The 17,438-nt window shown below is 34.7% G+C and overlaps 2 protein-coding genes across 2 annotated transcripts; both read right to left on the bottom strand.

Annotated features, from left to right (window-relative positions):
• Window positions 1-8,059: 8,059 nt before the first annotated feature.
• Window positions 8,060-9,166, bottom strand: LOC132048214 (glutathione S-transferase U10-like). The gene is made up of 2 exons (XM_059439124.1): window positions 8,735-9,166; window positions 8,060-8,664 (listed from the first exon to the last, which is right to left on the bottom strand). The coding sequence occupies exons 1-2, from the start codon at window positions 9,083-9,085 to the stop codon at window positions 8,305-8,307; spliced, it is 711 nt and encodes a 236-aa protein (XP_059295107.1). The 5' UTR covers window positions 9,086-9,166; the 3' UTR covers window positions 8,060-8,304.
• A 754-nt stretch (window positions 9,167-9,920) lies between these two features.
• On the bottom strand, window positions 9,921-16,580 carry LOC132045826 (secretory carrier-associated membrane protein 2-like). Its single transcript, XM_059436404.1, has 13 exons — window positions 16,265-16,580; window positions 15,063-15,128; window positions 14,650-14,760; window positions 14,478-14,540; window positions 13,624-13,657; window positions 13,119-13,241; window positions 11,926-11,988; window positions 11,745-11,838; window positions 11,469-11,514; window positions 11,162-11,229; window positions 10,692-10,740; window positions 10,431-10,496; window positions 9,921-10,335 (listed from the first exon to the last, which is right to left on the bottom strand). Exons 1-13 carry the CDS (start codon window positions 16,322-16,324, stop codon window positions 10,249-10,251), a joined length of 930 nt encoding a protein of 309 aa, XP_059292387.1. The 5' UTR covers window positions 16,325-16,580; the 3' UTR covers window positions 9,921-10,248.
• Window positions 16,581-17,438: the final 858 nt, after the last annotated feature.

Here is a 17,438-nt window from a genome sequence, read left to right as displayed (position 1 = left end):
TACTGTTTCTATCGGTTTTTACGAACTCTTTGGTTGTGATTTGTATGTCTCTTTTAAAATCACTTTTGAAACCATTGTTGGAAGTATTAATTTTATTGAAGACTCTTTAATGAATGAAAGGAAAAGTAATTCTTCTCATGGTTCTTGAACTCCAATTCATGACTAAATGGTAGTTAATGTGTGTGAGGGGACAAACCCACATTAAACCTAGATTGTAACAAACCCTATATATGTATATGATATTATGAATGTCTTATAATCTATAAGAGATGCTTAATAATGAAGGATAACGATTGGTAATGATATTGGAATTCTCTTGATGGATGATTTAACTAGTTACTTGAAAGGTTGTTGACTCATAAAAGTATGTTATTACGAATTGTGGAAGTTGAAACTTGTTTAAAGAAGTGAAACGTTTTCGAGACATTCTTTGAAACGATTTATCTTTACGATATGGCATAACGAACCTTAATGGTAAATGGTGATGTGACTACCTTGAGATGAATTGTAATTCGACTTTTATGCTATGAACTCGTTGGTGTGCTTACGCCCAGCCATTCGGGAGGATGAATGGTCACCGAGGGTCTCATATTCAGGTGTGCTTACGCCTAGCCATTCGGGAGGATCGTGGTCACCGAGGATCTCATAATCCGGTGTGCTTATGCCTAGCCATTCGGGAGGATGAGTGGTCACCGAGGATCTCATATTCCGGTGTGCTTATGCCTAGCCATTCGGGAGGATGAGTGGTCACCGAGGATCTCATATTCCCGTGTGCTTACGCTAGCCATTCGGGAGGAGGAGTGGTCACCGAGGATTTCATATTCTGTGTGTTTATGCCTAGCCATTCGGGAGGATGAGTGGTCACCGAGGATTTTATAATCCGGTGTGGTGCTTATTGTGAGTGGAACCCTATGGTGATCCCTCGATGTGACTTATTCTTGGGCCCGTATTGGCATGTGTGACATTCTTATTCTCTTATGGAATTGTTGATGACTATCTTAATTGATCAATTTGAAAGGCATATTTGAAAGTTGTAACTTGACAAAAGACTTTATAATCGGTTTTGATAATTCTTATTAAGATACACATGCTTTGAATACTTGTTTTATATTGAGTAATGGTTTTGTAAAACATTTTAACAAATGATATTAAGAATCAAAAAGTGGAATGACCGTTTTTATGTCATCTTCTCGAATCGATTTCTTTATGTATTATTATATTTTATTTTTATAATATTTGTTGTCCCCGAGACACTCACCGAGTACCCGGTGCTCGAGCATACCATTGTTGTTTTTGATGGTACGTTAGGTATCATTGAGGAGCGAGGTTCGTGATACGCCTACGACTTAAGAGAACTTGTCGCTTCGAGACTATTCGGTGAGCCCACATGATTGTTCGTGGGCACCATTCTATCTTTACTCTTCGCCTTTTTGTTTCGAGGCTGCGTCCCGATGATTTAGACATTCATCATTATCTTAGAAGCTCCATAGTATACGTTTTTGTGGGTAGTTGTTGAGTTATTGATTAACTCTCGGGCACGTTATTACGTTTGACCAAGTATTTGGTGAATAAAGACTTCCGCTAATTTAATTCTTATATGCGTGATTCGTTTACCTTTATTTTATAAACTGTTGGAGGCGAATGTTGAACCTGGCGGTTCAAGTGTTATTATTGTATCGTTTAGGTTCTTCCGATGTTGTTCATGACGTCGGATGCCGGTCACGTCTAGGGTGGGTTTTGGGGTGTGACACCATCTTTAACAATTAAGTTTAAAATGTCACAACTACATCTCACATGAAAAATATTTTTTAGCGGAGAGTTTAATTCTCTTTTTAAAAGACCAATCGCCTTTGTATTATTAGAAGCATTATCTAAAGCAATACAAAGTGTTTTTCTATAAATGTTAAAAATCTCATAATAGTAGACATTGAATCCGCTAAAAAATTTCCATCGTAACGACCTTTCCCTTCATCATATAAAAAAGCTATAATTCTTTTTTGCATAACCCAATTATCATCAACCCAATGACATGTAATAGCAAAAAAATCTAACTTGTTAAGACTAAAACCCAAATCAGCGGTAAGAGAAACATTACAATTTAAAGAATTAAATACATGGCGCAAGTAAAATCTATATTTTTTATACATATCTATAACATCCGCTCTACAAGTACTTCTAGGAATACCCTCAAATAACGGATTATAACAACGTTGAATGTAAGTAACAAACCCCAAACCCGAAGGAAAGGAAAATGTTAAACAATCATAAGCTACCATTTTAGCTATTTCTACACGCTCTTTTTTCTTGTCATACTTAAATTTTTTACCGGTTCGTGGGTCTATCGTCATTTGAATACCCCCCACATTTAAACCCGTTTGCTCTCCCCAAACATCCATATGTTTCTTTCTCATATGAACATTTAGTGTACCCGTTCCACCATCCTTACTAGTTCCTTGCCTAAAAGCAAATACTTGTCCACATAGGGTACATTTAGTTATTTGGCTTTCCTTATCCTTAGTCATAAATTTTTAAATTTTAGCGGTTGGTTTACGAGTTCTAGGCGGTTTATCTTATGTATGTGATTGTGCAGGACCTGTATCTCCTATGGGATTTTCGGGAGCTTGTGTTTCATCATCATCATCATCATCAATTTCATTAAAAGTGTCGGTATAATGTTGTTGCATTGCCTTATGATCTAAAAGTGGATTATTTCCACCAACATCAATACCTAAATTAGGTGTTTCTTCCACAAATATTTCCTCATTAAACCCACCCCTAACAATACCACTACTACCGACACCACGTCTAAATCTCTTCGCCATTATTAAATAGAATTAATTTAAATCACACTCAAATAAATCACAAGAAAATAAATTGCAACAAATTAAATTGCGAAAAATAAAGATAGAGTTAGAACGAAGGTACCAAATTGCCGGACTAATTTCCAACAAAGTGAAGGCGGCTAGAATTGCAAATCCACCAAAGCTACTTCGGATTGTTGCAAAATCACCAACTCCACCAACAACATTATAATTGCAAAATTAATAATTGAAACTATAATAAGACTTTATAATATTTAATTGAGAGAAATTTAAAGTGGCTAATTGTTGCAAAGTAACTATAATTGAGAGATTGAGAGAAAGAGAAGAGAGAATTGGTGTGGATTAAAATAGAAATGGAGAGGGGTTTATATAGGGGTGGAGGATGGGTTAAAGTGTTAAAAAAAAGTTTGGGGGGTTGGAGGGGCCAAAATGTGGGTTTGGGACCATTTGGCAACAGCCATTTTTGCAAATGGACCGTTGGCCAACAGTCCAACAAAGCAGCCCAACGGCTACATTTTAAAAAAAAAAAAAAATCGACATGTTTAACCGGTTCCGATTCCAAAAAAATTGAAATCGGACCGGTATTTATTAAACGGTTGACCGGAACCGGTAAACCGGTTCAACAGGTTTCGATTTTACCGGTCCGGTTACCGGTTTGAACCGGTTAACCCGAACCGGTTGACGGTATAAGAAAATGCTTTTTGGATTAGTGTGGCGAAAGTAAGCTATATTTTCCATGCAAGATTCAAAAAATCAGTAAAAACATTCTTCAAATTAAACCTTAACACAATGTTAAATCTAAATAACACTGATAATCAGAAAACATGGGATAAAGAAACCTCACCTAATAACTCTACAAGCAACGCACCTAAACTGAGCAGAGAAAAGAGTGAAAAGACGAAGCAGAACAAGGGAAGGCTATCAAAATACGGAGAGAGAGGGAGAAATTTGTAGAAGGTGGTAGAAAGGGGCGAATATGTGGGCTATTTTAATTAAATGGGAGGAGAGTGAAATTACGATTTTTCCCCTGGTCGACATGCTTGCTTTAAGTGTCATTAATTAATTTGTAAGTGGCATTATGGTCATTTATGTTTAGTTCTGACTATTGATTGGTCCAACTAAGTTGATCACTGTGCAATTTGTATTAGTATTTGAGTGTGCACGCCTTTTAGACCTTTAACACGCAGGGGAGGACCCACCCTATGCCTAGGGTTGTCATCCGACACCCCTTCATCGAATTTTTTTTGAAAATATATGTAGCTATAAAAAATCTGAAAAACCGGACAAGATATATAAATTATCTAAATGTTACAACTCTAACGAATAAAGTTGGGCCCCTGGTTTGGTGCCAAGCCAGTGCAGGGGTTTCCCCGTGATCGAGCCTCAACAAGCGCTCAAGGCTCCATCCTATTTCTACGTTTTTTTATATTTAGTGTACTTAAAAAAATACTCCTCCAATATTGAGTGGTTGTTTGGCCTTACATAGAAGAATAAGTATTTATTACTATCTCTAATGAGGCTATTATCAATACATTTTAAAAGATGAAAACTCAAAAAAATACTCCTCCAATATTGAGTGGTTGTTTGGTCTTACATAGAAGAATAAGTATTTATTACTATCTCTAATGAGGCTATTATCAATACATTTTAAAAGATGAAAACTCAAGAGAGTTGTAATGGTTTACTTGAATTATGTTTTATTCACACACTTCAAATAACAATTTTATTAATATAATATTTTTATATCATTTATTCATTTATTTTTATTTTTAAATGTCAACACCGTTTACAAAAAATCCTGCGTACGCCACTGTTAACACGTATGGGGTATGTTTTAAGTGGGTCTATGTTCTCATTATGATTGTGGCTGACAACTTTTAACTTTTTACTTTCCCATTACTCCTATTCAGTTAGATTTGTTTCAAAAGAGTATAAAATTATACTCCCTCCGTTTCTATTTATGTGAACCTATTTAATTGGGCACGATATTTAAAAAAGAGTGAAGACTTTTGAAACTTGTGATTCAAAATAAGAGCCTGTTTGGATGGGCTTATTTTAAGCAGCTTATAAGCTGTTTAAACAGCTTATAAGCTAAAAAAAAAAAAATTGGGGTAGCCCAACTTATTTTTTTTGGCTTATAAGCTATTTTCAGCTTATAAACTGCTTTAGATAAGCTAAGTCAAACAGATCCAATTATTTTTTTGAGATTATTTTAAGCACAAAATGACTTTAAGCTGGCCAGTCAAACACTCAAAAAAGCTAAAAACAGCTTATAAGCAACTTATAAACCAATCCAAACGGGCTCTAAGTCTAGAATATTTGTGTGGCTGTAAATCATTTCATAAAGTGAATTTGTTTCCAAATTAGGAAAAATGTCACTCATTTTGGCAGGGACTAAAAAGGAAATAGGTTCACATAAATTGAAACAGAGGGAGAATTAAAATTGAAGTGCATACATGTATACATGAGAAGAGAATAAATATTCAGCAAGAACGTAAAAAGTCAAAAGTGAACAAGTAAAAGTACTCGGAGGAAATAAATATGTGTCGGAGAATTAAATTGAAGTGCATACGTGTATACATGAAAAGAGAATAAATATTTAGTACTATGACATATGTCCATGTGGGATTTATTAATTCTTAAAGAACGTGAAAAGTCAAAAGTGAACAAGTAAAAGTGCACAAAGGAAATAAATGTGTCGGAGAATTAAATTGAAGTACATATGTGTATACATGAGAAGAGAATAAATATTCAGTACTATGACATATGTCCACGTGTGATTTATTAATTCTTAAAGAACGTGAAAAGTCAAAAGTGAACAAGTAAAAGTGCACGGAGGAAATAAATTTGTGTAGGAGAATTATAATTGAAGTGCATACGTCTATACATGAGAAGAGAATAAATATTCAGCAAGAACGTGAAAAGTCAAAAGTGAACAAGTAAACGTGCACGGAAGAAATAAATGTGTCGAAGAATTAAAATTGAAGTGTATACGTCTATATATGAGAAGGGAATAAATATTAAGCACTATGACATATGTCCACGTGGGATAAAAAAGCAATTGGTTAAAGTGTACAAGTTATACAGCACTTGGTACAAGCATTCATTGCCTGTACAATTTGTAAAGCTTTGGGTACAAGTACGGAAAGCTTGTACCAAGTGCTGTATAACTTGTACACTTTAATCTATTGCTTTTTTATCCCACGTGGATATATGTCATAGTGCTTAATATTTATTTCCTTCTCATATATAGACGTATGCACTTCAATTTTAATTCTTCGACACATTTATTTCCTCAGTACAGACTTTTACTTGTTCACTTTTGACTTTTTTCACGTTCTTTTGAATATTTATTCCACTTCTCATGTATAGACGTATGCGGTTCAATTTTAATTCTCCTACACAAATTTATTTCCTCCGTGCACTTTTACTTGTTCACTTTTGACTTTTCACGTTCTTTAAGGATTAATAAATCCCACGTGCACATATGTCATGGTACTGAATATTTATACTCTTCTCATGTATACACGTATGCACTTCAATGTTAATTCTCCGACACATATTTATTTCCTCCGTGCACTTTTACTTGTTCACTTTTGACTTTTCACGTTCTTGCTGAATATTTACATATGTCATAGTACTTAATATTTATTCCCTTCTCATGTATAGACGTGTGTACTTCAATTTTAATTCTCCGACACATTTATTTTCTCCGTGCATTTTTACTTGTTCACTTTTGAAGTTTCACGTTCTTGCTAAATATTTATTCTTTTCTTATGTATAGACGTATGCAGTTCAATTTTAATTCTCCTACACAAATTTATTTCCTCCATGCACTTTTATTTGTTCACTTTTTACGTTCTTTAAGAATTAATAAATCCCATGTGGACATATGTCATAGTACTAAATATTTATTCTCTTCTCATGTATACACGTATGCACTTCAATTTTAAATGATAAAGACTTTGTAAAATCTTTTATGGTGAAAGGATTAGGGTGAAAGTTAAACACTATTTATGACTTACTAATATTGCCTATCACCATTAGATTATAGCATTTTTCTGTATTACGGATCATATGTATAAAACCAACTTTTGAATTAAATACAGAAAAAGAACTCTTAGATGCACAAATTCCGGCGGAAATGATTCAAGAATAAAATGGTGACATCACATAAACAAAAACAAAGAGAACTTATGACTTGTTTAATGCAATTAGGGCGCATGGCAACGTAACAAAGGCAAGACTCCGGGTGGTGTTGGGTACGGAGCAAAATATTTTTTTAATTTTCTCATGTTTGGTTAGTTAATTTTTTAAAAAATATCTTTTTTTTTTTTTTTTTTTCCAGAAAATAAGTTTCTTAAAACAGAGAAAAATGATTTCCCTAATGTCAGTAGTAAAACAAGTTACACAAGTGACATTCTACATTAATTGTCTCCTCCTCACATTCAACTCACCTCATCTTCACCCCCACCGTACCCCACCCCTACACGCACACCCCACCCACACAGCCGCCACCACCCCCTACTGCACACCTTGCACCAATTACCACCCTCACCCCTGGACTCCCACCGTCCACGCCCACGCCCACGCCCACGCCCTACCCACATAATATTTGTCTAACTTATATACAAATGCTTTTAGAATAATCTTTTTCGCTTACATACCGAACACAAGAATATAAATAAGAAACTTTTTTTTTTCGTGAAAAAACATTTTCTATAGAAAACACACCCTCTGCGTTTTTATTTTATTTTGTAATTTTGTCTCCTTACATCTCTAGTTGACCAATCAAATGACAGTGTGAAGGAGAAGGCATGAAATGCAGCTGCTAGTTGGAAATTGAAACTGATCTGTCCCATGTGATCAAATCCGTTGACATAATTTGCCTCAACAATTGCAATACGGATGCCGCATGGTTTTTTATTTAATAAAAGGTTAAATACATAGACATTTAAAATTACAGACCCTTAAAATTATCATGATTTTTCATTTTGATGCAATGAAGGTCCCGCTGACAAGGATCACTATGTATGCAATGCTTGAAGATGATCGATTTTTCATGTATCGTCATCTTATCAATAGAGCACTGTATCCAGATAAGGATGATGGACTTTTTTTTCAATGTTGTCCAGCTTATGTTATCACTTTCCAATTAGTCTTGTCAATTTGTGTGATGAGGTAGACAATCTTGAACAAGCATCACTTAGTTTTACCTAAAAATAGTAGAGAAGTGCTTATCAGCAATGTAGTTCAAATTTCAACCAGATGGCCATAAGCCTTATTACAACAATAAAAAGACACCCAGTGTAATCCCACAAGTGAGGTCTAAGGAGGATAGGATAGGATGTACGCAGACCTTACCCTACCTTTGTCGGGTAGAGAGGCAGGCCATAAGCCTTATTACACAGTAGAATTAAATGAGAAATTTTAGCACTAGTACAAACAAACACAGTAGGAAGAAAAGAGAACACACAGAAGCTCACTGAGATTGAGCATTAGTGATTCTTTGTTTGAAAAATCGAACAAATGATACCACCGTGTCATGAGGGGGAACAGTTTCTTTCACTAGGGGAAGTTCAAGTAGAGTGTTCACCCATGAGTGTATCAGGGGAGTCTTTTCTGGATCCAAAAGCTTCACTCCAAACACTTCCTCTTGTGCTTTATATGCGCCAAATGCTACGAGGATTAAGATGTCTAGGAGCCCTATGTTCCCACCTTCAATGCCCCCTGGAAACATATCCTTCATTCCATCTTCAAGCACGCCTAGTTTCTCATAAAATTCCTCACATGCTTTTTCTTGTTCTTCCGCTGTGAATATCTTCACCGTGCACTCCATCACCTGAAATGCATACGCGGATAGTCTGAATTATTGTATTACATGAAACTTAAAATGGATTTTGTGATGTTACCTGTTGAATATAAGCAGACCAGAATCGGACTTTAGATCTTTCATAAGGATCTTCTGGCAAGAGTCGAGGTCCATTCTTCCATGTTTCATCAATGTATTCAAGAATGACAAGCGACTCAATTACTGGTTTTCCATTGTGAACAAGAACAGGAACTTTCTTATGAACTGGGTTGTGTTTGAGGAGCAATGGACTTTTGTTATTCAGATCTTCTTCTACATACTCAAAAAGTATGCCTTTTACTTTGAGAGCCAGTTCTACTCTCTTCACATAAGGGCTAAACAACTGTCCATGTAGAGTTACCTTGTTTTCTTCTCCCATTTTTCCACTATGATATTCTTTGTGAGTTAACATGCATGGTTTTGCTTATATATATATTTACCAATACTTTCATCAGCCTTCCATTTGTTCAACGTTGAAAAAAGCTAATATATTTTTAAGAATCTTGCAATGTGATTATAAAATTGTGTGTTTTTTGACTTGGCACGTGGGTTCAATCAAACGGTTAAATAAAGCTATAACTACCAAAATAACATGCAACACTCCCAGTTTGTCTCCCTAACAAACTCCAAAGTCTAAGTTAACGAATCATACAAGGTTTAGACAAAATTTATTATTAAGTCAATCCATTACAAGCTTAGCTTCAAAGTTCAGTACCAAACCATGGGTTCAAGTCAGTGAAACAGATCATTTACAATCTGGTTTTTATCAAATCAACGTTGTGGGTAGAGAGCTTCTTTCCTCATAAACGTGCTGCCAGGTTTACATTCTTCATGTTATAAAACTTGTTTTCTAGCCACATGAATGAGTGTCGGCAGACTCAATTATTTCACTAAATACCTGATTTCTTTCCTTAGTAAGGATATCGAATAATTCTGTTCATCAAACCTTAAATAAATGAGAAGCAATTAATTTAGCTATTTTTGGCTTTGTTATAATTTGAACTCCATTCTCATCATTTGACGCAATCACCTTATGCAAATCATAATATAGCTAGTTAGAAAGAGAAAAAAAAATCCCCTTTTTTCACAATGTTTCACTGTTTCCACTGCTTTTTCTATTGCGAAATGTGCTTCACTTATAATTACAATTCAAGTAACTAAAAAGGGCAAACTATAGCAATGCTCTGCAATAAGTAACCCCAAATTAAGTCATCACCAGTATGTGTTCCATTTATATGTTCAATTGATTGCACATGAAAAAAATGCTTGATTTAAGATGAAACATTACAAGAAATGAGTACACAAAAAAGGCAATTTAAACATGCAAAGTCTTCTATAATACAAGGCATTCGATCTTTTTCTAACAGCATTTTGGTCAAAGTAGTCACAAATAAAACATACATCATAAGAATGATCACTACAAACATATGAAACAAACATCTGCCTAACTGAAGTAACCAAAACATCTGAAAACAAGACTATCAGCCACAACTGAAATAGCCAACTTCTGTATCCAATATTCTCCTCATAGGCGAAGGGGACGCAAACGACATCCTTCTCCAAAACCATTCTTCATTATATTGCAGCTCTCATGGCCCCTCTAGCAGCTTCTTGCTTCATCTGTGCAGCTTTACCACTTCCTCGGAAATACATGTATACTTGCTGCATTATGACAGCAAAGTAAAACAAAAGGTTAAGATTCCGGGTTCGAGTCAAAAGATATTCTGGAACGTGCAGAAATAGAAAATGAGTCGGACCTGGATAACCCAAATGCTCAGCAATGACTCGAGACAAAATAGCCCAAAACCAATGAAGTAGAAAATCTGGGCAACGGATAAATGTTAATAGCAGAACTTTCATAGCTTAGAGTTAAAACTTCATTAGAAAGAAGTTTGAGTAGGTTCTGTTCTTCCATATTTCTTCTTCAAACTAATGAAAAGGTCAGTCCATCTTACAAAAAGGCGTAAGAAGTATGATAGAGATACTATGGGATTGTGCCTAATATAGTCATAACTCACCCCAACAAGTACATTTTTGCCGATGAGATCTACCGCAGGCAGGATGCCACTGTTTCAACAAATAACAAAACATCAGATCGTTCTAACAGTTAGCTACTATGCAGATGAAACCCACACAAAAATTAAAAGCAAAAAAGCTTTAAGAGGGCATTTAGTCTTTGATTGAAAGAGAATTATGGAACTAGTACGCTAGAAACAGTGAATTTGTTTGAATCTATACTTTCTTTATCTTTTTTGAATAAGGTGACAGTGTTTTCTAGTGTTTGTAATGATGACCATGGTCCCTTCTCTGTGTTCTTATTAATAAGTTACCGTAGCTTATAAAAGATTAACTTTAAGAAGGCTAATATCCCTCTGGGATGCATGTTCAAAGTGAGAAAAAATGGAATTAGGAAACTAAGCTTAAGCAATTTTAAAAGGATATGGTCTTGCAACTTTTTTTAAGAAGTCAAATGCAATATGGAACTTACGTAAGGGATTTTCCTCTGAAGACTACTGGAGGAGCAACAGCAGCAAAGATGCAGAATACAATGTGAACCTGCAAACAGAGAAAAATCTATGACAGCTGGCACAATCAAGTCAGATATCAAGAAAACCTTTGTAACATGGACTCAAGTACAGGTATGTACCCGGGTATGGTACTAGCTTTACCTTTTTGCAAGTTTCTAATGTATTTGGAAGGATCCTTATGAAGTACTCATTCCGATTTCATTCACATTCAGCATATTACAAAGCCACAAAGAGTCTATATAACATAAGACTGCATAAAGAACTTACCAAGTAAAACAAGAAAAACCACGCAAACTTCATGGCACCCTCAGTTCTGTGAACAAATACCTTGATTAGTAGGGGAGGTAAAAAAGGAGCAAAAACAGGGGGATAAAAGGCGTAGGCGAAATAGTAAAGAATCAGTTTTCTACCACATTGACAAATTTTTCGAATATAATACTTCAGCAATAACAATCAACAAAAAAATCGGTTCTCGCATTCAAAAACTGTGTGATGATTTCTGAAGTAAATCAGTTCAATTCTCCAAAAGACAGGAAAATTTACCTAAAAGCACGATACAGAGGACGATACCACATGAAGTAGGCTCCAGGAACACCCGCTATGAAGTAAATGATAGAAAGGAACCAGATCTTTACATCTAAAACCAAAAAACTAAAGTTAGTACTCCGACTTCATCAGATAAGTAATGACATGTAGAGACATTGAACAAGCCAGTTCGATGTACCTCCTTCTTTAATCCATGCTGTAGTGGTAGCTACAATGTTCCATAAAAGGCATGCAAAAAGTCCTGCTCACAATCAGCATATATCTCATCAGCAAGAGATAAACAAGAAACTCACATACAGTACAAAATGACAAGACGTAATCAAAAAGATCATTAGAAAAATTTATTCCAGAAAGACAGTTATGCCAAGTTATAACATGCAAAGAATTTTCATTGAACGACTGGAACAACAGCAAAAGCTTGTTCTAGTTGCAATTTTCATGATAAGATACAGAGGAAGCCATACCATATGATCCCTCAACTGTCTGCCGGAGACAATCAAGTGCGACATAGAGATATTCGCAGTTAGGGGATGATTATTCAGAAAACACCAAAAATTAGCAAAAAAGAAAAGTCCCCCACCTTTACCGGACACTTACATCTTACGGGACATGTACACTTTTTTTGGTCCATGTAACATGCAGATCGTGGAGAGAAATGTGAAGGGTTACCAAATCTCAGTTTTTCTTACTATGCAGACTAAACTAGGGTCTTTTAAGTTTCTAAAATATTGTATTTATTTCCTTGAAGGCCTACAAAAAAGCATTAATGAGGATCTGACTTTTTTGGCCCTCATTTTCTCATTATTTTTTATATTCTTTTGATGAATGGGGGATATACTTCAATGATGATAAAAAAGGATATATGAGGTGTTTTACTTTCGGAGAAGAGTATCAATAAAAAAGGGAAACAAATGTAACAAAACAAAGGCTTTATGTCCCAAGTGTACAAATCGTGAGAAAAGAAAAGCATGCCACATGTTATATTGTTGATTGGAATGGTAAAAGTCCAAGGAACTACTGTTGGATGCAACGAATTAAGTCAAAAGAACTATAGCGATTGTCCCATTTGATTGGCACTTTACTATTTGAGTCCAACTATTTTTCTGACAATTCTATCCGAACTTCTCTAAATATTTTGTACTCAAGAAGTTGTGATTTAGTACTTATTTGTTGTTTTTAAATACGTAAATTTTATTTAAACGAATCAAGGAGTTGATGTTAGAAGTAGATGTGTTGACACTCGCTCCGAACCCCACAATTTTTTGGACGGAGGGAGCACTATATAGGAGCAAAAAACAAAATAAAGCACGCACCATACACAGTGTTGCAAAGTAGAACAACCAAACACATCGTAAACAGTAACTGACATACCCAAGAATGTTGTAAATGCAACATATTGTAGCTTTTGAAGATGAATTGGTATTTCATTTGCAATATCATGATGGATAATCGGGAAGAATGGAGGCCAATTTTTCTGCTCGATAACAATACCGGCTGCAACTCAAAGAGAAATTAAACTTGTAAGATATACTGCACGAATCACAGGATAGAAATTCCATCTGAAATACAATACTCTACAAAACCTTGCAAGTTACTCGGGGAAATCAGAGAATTGAAAGTTGCATTTTCTACTTCAAAAATGGAAAGAATGGTGGACACTTTATGAGAAGTATAAGAAGATAAAATCAAAATAGTAGCCCTGGACAAAAATCACAAGGCTCAATCAGGAACATAGAGGAAGGTCCCATTATGTTTTTTCCTTCAGATTTAATTAGAAATTATAGATGGTTTTTCCCCTCTATATTAGTAGTTTAAAAGTCTACAAATATAGCAGAAGCATAAACGACAAAAAATTGAAGCAAAATCAAAAAAGCACCTCTTGCTACAGCATCTTCTCTCCTTTTTAGTTCCTGCAAAACAAAGAGAAACCAGATGAGTGAAAAATGACTTTGATACACCAGCAATGAAGAACAGAGGTGCAAATGGAGGAAAATGGCATTTTCAGCTCAAATAGATCAATAACACTATAACGAGAGAGGAGGAACGAGAGCTGTAGTCACCAAAAGACATCATAGAAAGCAACTCATTCCAAATAAGACAAAGTAGACAGCTGTGACAAGATCACAAACGAATTAACCCAAAACCTCTGGCTCAAAAACAAGTTGAGGCCTGAATGAGTTCTTAACTTGATTATCAGAGTGAGGACCCTCAGCGAAAACAGGGAAGTAATTGGAAGCACTCTACTGACCTCCTATCCCCCTCGTGTAAATTTTCATTAAGTGGGTTGAAGCATCTTCCACATTTATCTTTAGATATCAGAACTAACGCTTCCAACCAATCTCTCCATTACACCACTGCAATGAGAGAAGGAAGGCAGAAAGAAGCCCCTAGGATGCAAGCATAACTATACCACAAGCAGTAAACCCACAATTTCTACGGCAGATGCTCCCATTTATTTTCAAGAATATACTACGGAACAAGTCTGCAATTCGGCCATGTTCATCAGGGGTATAAGAAAGCGCAATTCTGAGAAAGAATAATAAACCACAATAACGCCCCAAAAGGAAATCCAGAAAATACAATATTCGGAAGGAAAAAGAAGAGGAAAACAAGAAAAATCTGTTGGATTACCGAGGGAAACTAACAAATCTCGCTGTCTTATACGAAGCAAGAAACATACATCACCAAGAAAATTGGTGTGATTATTATACACTAGTTCAAATTCCATACCTGTTCCCTCCGCCGCAATTCATTCTCCTTAGACTGTAATTCTTTTTCTTTCTTTTTCAGGTCCTGTAATTCAAACCAACTTTAATTAAGAAATCCTCAAGATATTGATGTAAAATAAGATAAAGATGACATATAAGCATGTGCACTCAAAGATTCAGAAAGTTCAAACTACCGAAGCACTATCAAGAGGAATATCGATTGACGCATTGCCATCATAGAAATCAGCTGGTTCTGGCGGAAGGGGTGAAAGCCTGGAGTTTGTTGCTGGAGGCACACTCCCAGACTGAAACGTTGATAAAAGGAAAAAGATTAAGAAAACAATCAACAAAAGAAATGTAACTCCAAAACTAATTAAGCCTAAAACTTTGATTGGAAAAATAGAATTGAATTCTAGAAGAAATTTGTAGCGAACAGACACAAAACTAAAGAATTCTCATGTAAAGCAAATGCCTTGTTCAGATACAACTGCAGTTTGTAAAGGTAGAAATATTGATCTCTTTACCAAAATAAGGAAAATTGGTTTCATGACCTGATGTAAACACACTGAGATAGACAGAGAGGTAGAGAAAATTATATCCAACTTACTGTGGTGTAAAATGCACCTCCACTAAATTTTGATTGCCCTGAAGATTTCCCTCTGCCTCCACCATCCTGAAGCAAATTTCAGAAGATAACTGAGATCATTATATGAGAAGAATTACATTATCTGACAGTAGCACACAATGATGCCATAATTTATGTTCAAGCACAGGACATCAGTGCAAACATAATTAAAATCCTGTAATGTGTAATCTAACGTGACTCTGTGACATCATTCATTGTACTTTAGGAAAAAATGGACAGAAGATCCTATGTTAAAAACACATCAACAATAGAGGGTTCTAACATTCAAATATGAAGGAATTTGTTTCTCCAGAATGCCTCCAGCGTTTACAGTACTAAAGCCAAAAGAAACTAATTTATCACTTTTACTACTATAATTTTTATACCAATCATTCCTTATCCAACGCCTCTGGAAACATTATTACCAATTGCATAATGGAACACGTTCAAAATGAAAACTACAAACCATTTTCCTTTACATACCAACCCCTAAACTGTTCAGACAAGATTAAAAGCCACATTACAGATAAAAGCATTTGACTCGGTGAAACGAAAAATCTTTCCCTTATATCTCGGAATACCAAAACTAAACAACTTTCCAACTGTCCCTAATCATAGTATATAACAATTCCATAATCATATATTTCAATATCTCCCAAAGAAAATGTCAAATTACACAAAAAATCAATCACACAAACTAAGATGGTTCAAAATCAATCAATCCAACAAAACATGGAAAATAGGAAGCTCCAGCTACACTTCTCATTTTTTGGATTTATAAGCTCCAACTACACTTCTACAATAAAAACGATCAACTCCAAAATATATATATAACCCGAAACACCAAATTCAACTTAAGTCAACTTCAAGCTATACCCTTTTCAAGTAAACATTACACATACATAGTTATCACCCAAAACTTAAACAAAGAACAGCAAATTGAAATATTGACTTGCAAACCAATAAAGAAAAGAAAACCAGTAAAAGGAAAAAAGAGCATAATTTCACAATTAAACCGCATAGCACAAGTTAGACCAGTAAAATCAATTACCCATCACTCCATTCTTGACCAGATGAAGAATAATGAAACTTTCACTTGCATAGCAGCAAAACAGGAAACCCCATAACATAAAAAGAGAAACTTTCCATAATTAGACCACAAAACAAGAAAGAAAGGAACTTACAGCAAAAGGATTAACTTCTTCTTCTTCATCAAAAGGGTTTCGATCATAACGGCCAGCCATGTCAACAAAACTTTACTAGTCTCTCAATTCTGCTTCAACACAAGAAATTTACAGGAAAAAAGTGAAGTAGAGATGATTGAGATCTGAATAGTAAAAACAGGTGAAAAAACTTAGCAGAGAAGGAAAAAAAGATAGAGTCTTGAAAAAAACAAGAACTACTATTCTAATTTTTTATGAGGAAAACAAGAAGAAAGGAATGATACAATTCTAGAGATAGAAAGAGGAGAAGAAAACAGAGAAAAAGATGAAATATGGGGGCGGTTTTGGTCAGTTTTTAATTTTTAATTAGTACCACTGCTTAGACTATTGTTAGAAAACAAAAAAGTATTCTCTCGTTTGTGCACTAAATTAGTAAGTTAAAAGTTAATTATAATAACATATGTTTACATGAAATTTGTATTCATTACTTCTGGGAGAAAAAAAGGATAATTAACCTGTTATAAAATATCAAACTAACTATACTGTTAGTGTTAAGATTAATACATCTAACTTAAATTTATGAAGAAGAAGGGTGAGAAATTCTTGTATTTCTTGTGAATTCTTGTTCAAGTATGTATTTTTATCTTTACCGTAACTCTTTCTTCTTATCTTTCTTTGTTTTTCCGACTTATTTTTGTCAATCCCAGCTACTATTAATATATTTCTTATTCGTACGGGCCTTCCAAACAACACGGTTTAATTTAGTACGAGTACATTCTCAATTTTTTCGTTTACTATAGACTATAGTGAACCATCTTAGAGTTTGGTCACAGCATTTTAAAAATAATATTTTTATGATAAATTCAAAGCAGAATGAAAGATGAAGAGAGCGAAGACTACAACATTCATTATAAAATGAACATACACATCGAATGTACATTTTGTCCATGGTAAAATAAAACAAAAATTTAACTGTGTATTTTCGTTGTGCTAAAACAGTATAACATAATACTCAAAAAGTAAGATTTATATCCTCTTTTTTTTTTTTTTTTTTTTTTTTTTGTTTAAGTGGATTGCTTAATGTTATTCAAATTTTTAATGCTTTGTAATTATCAAATTGAGCAAACTTTTTGGTGCTGGTGGCTCTTGTTCACCATTCGCACTTGCCAATATATTTTGACCGGAGGATAGTAAA

This window comes from Lycium ferocissimum, chromosome 2, assembly GCF_029784015.1.
Source record: "Lycium ferocissimum isolate CSIRO_LF1 chromosome 2, AGI_CSIRO_Lferr_CH_V1, whole genome shotgun sequence".
Taxonomy (NCBI): Eukaryota; Viridiplantae; Streptophyta; class Magnoliopsida; order Solanales; family Solanaceae; genus Lycium; species Lycium ferocissimum.
The sequence above is the reverse complement of the archived record's forward strand: the minus strand, read 5'-3'. Positions and strand labels throughout refer to the sequence as shown.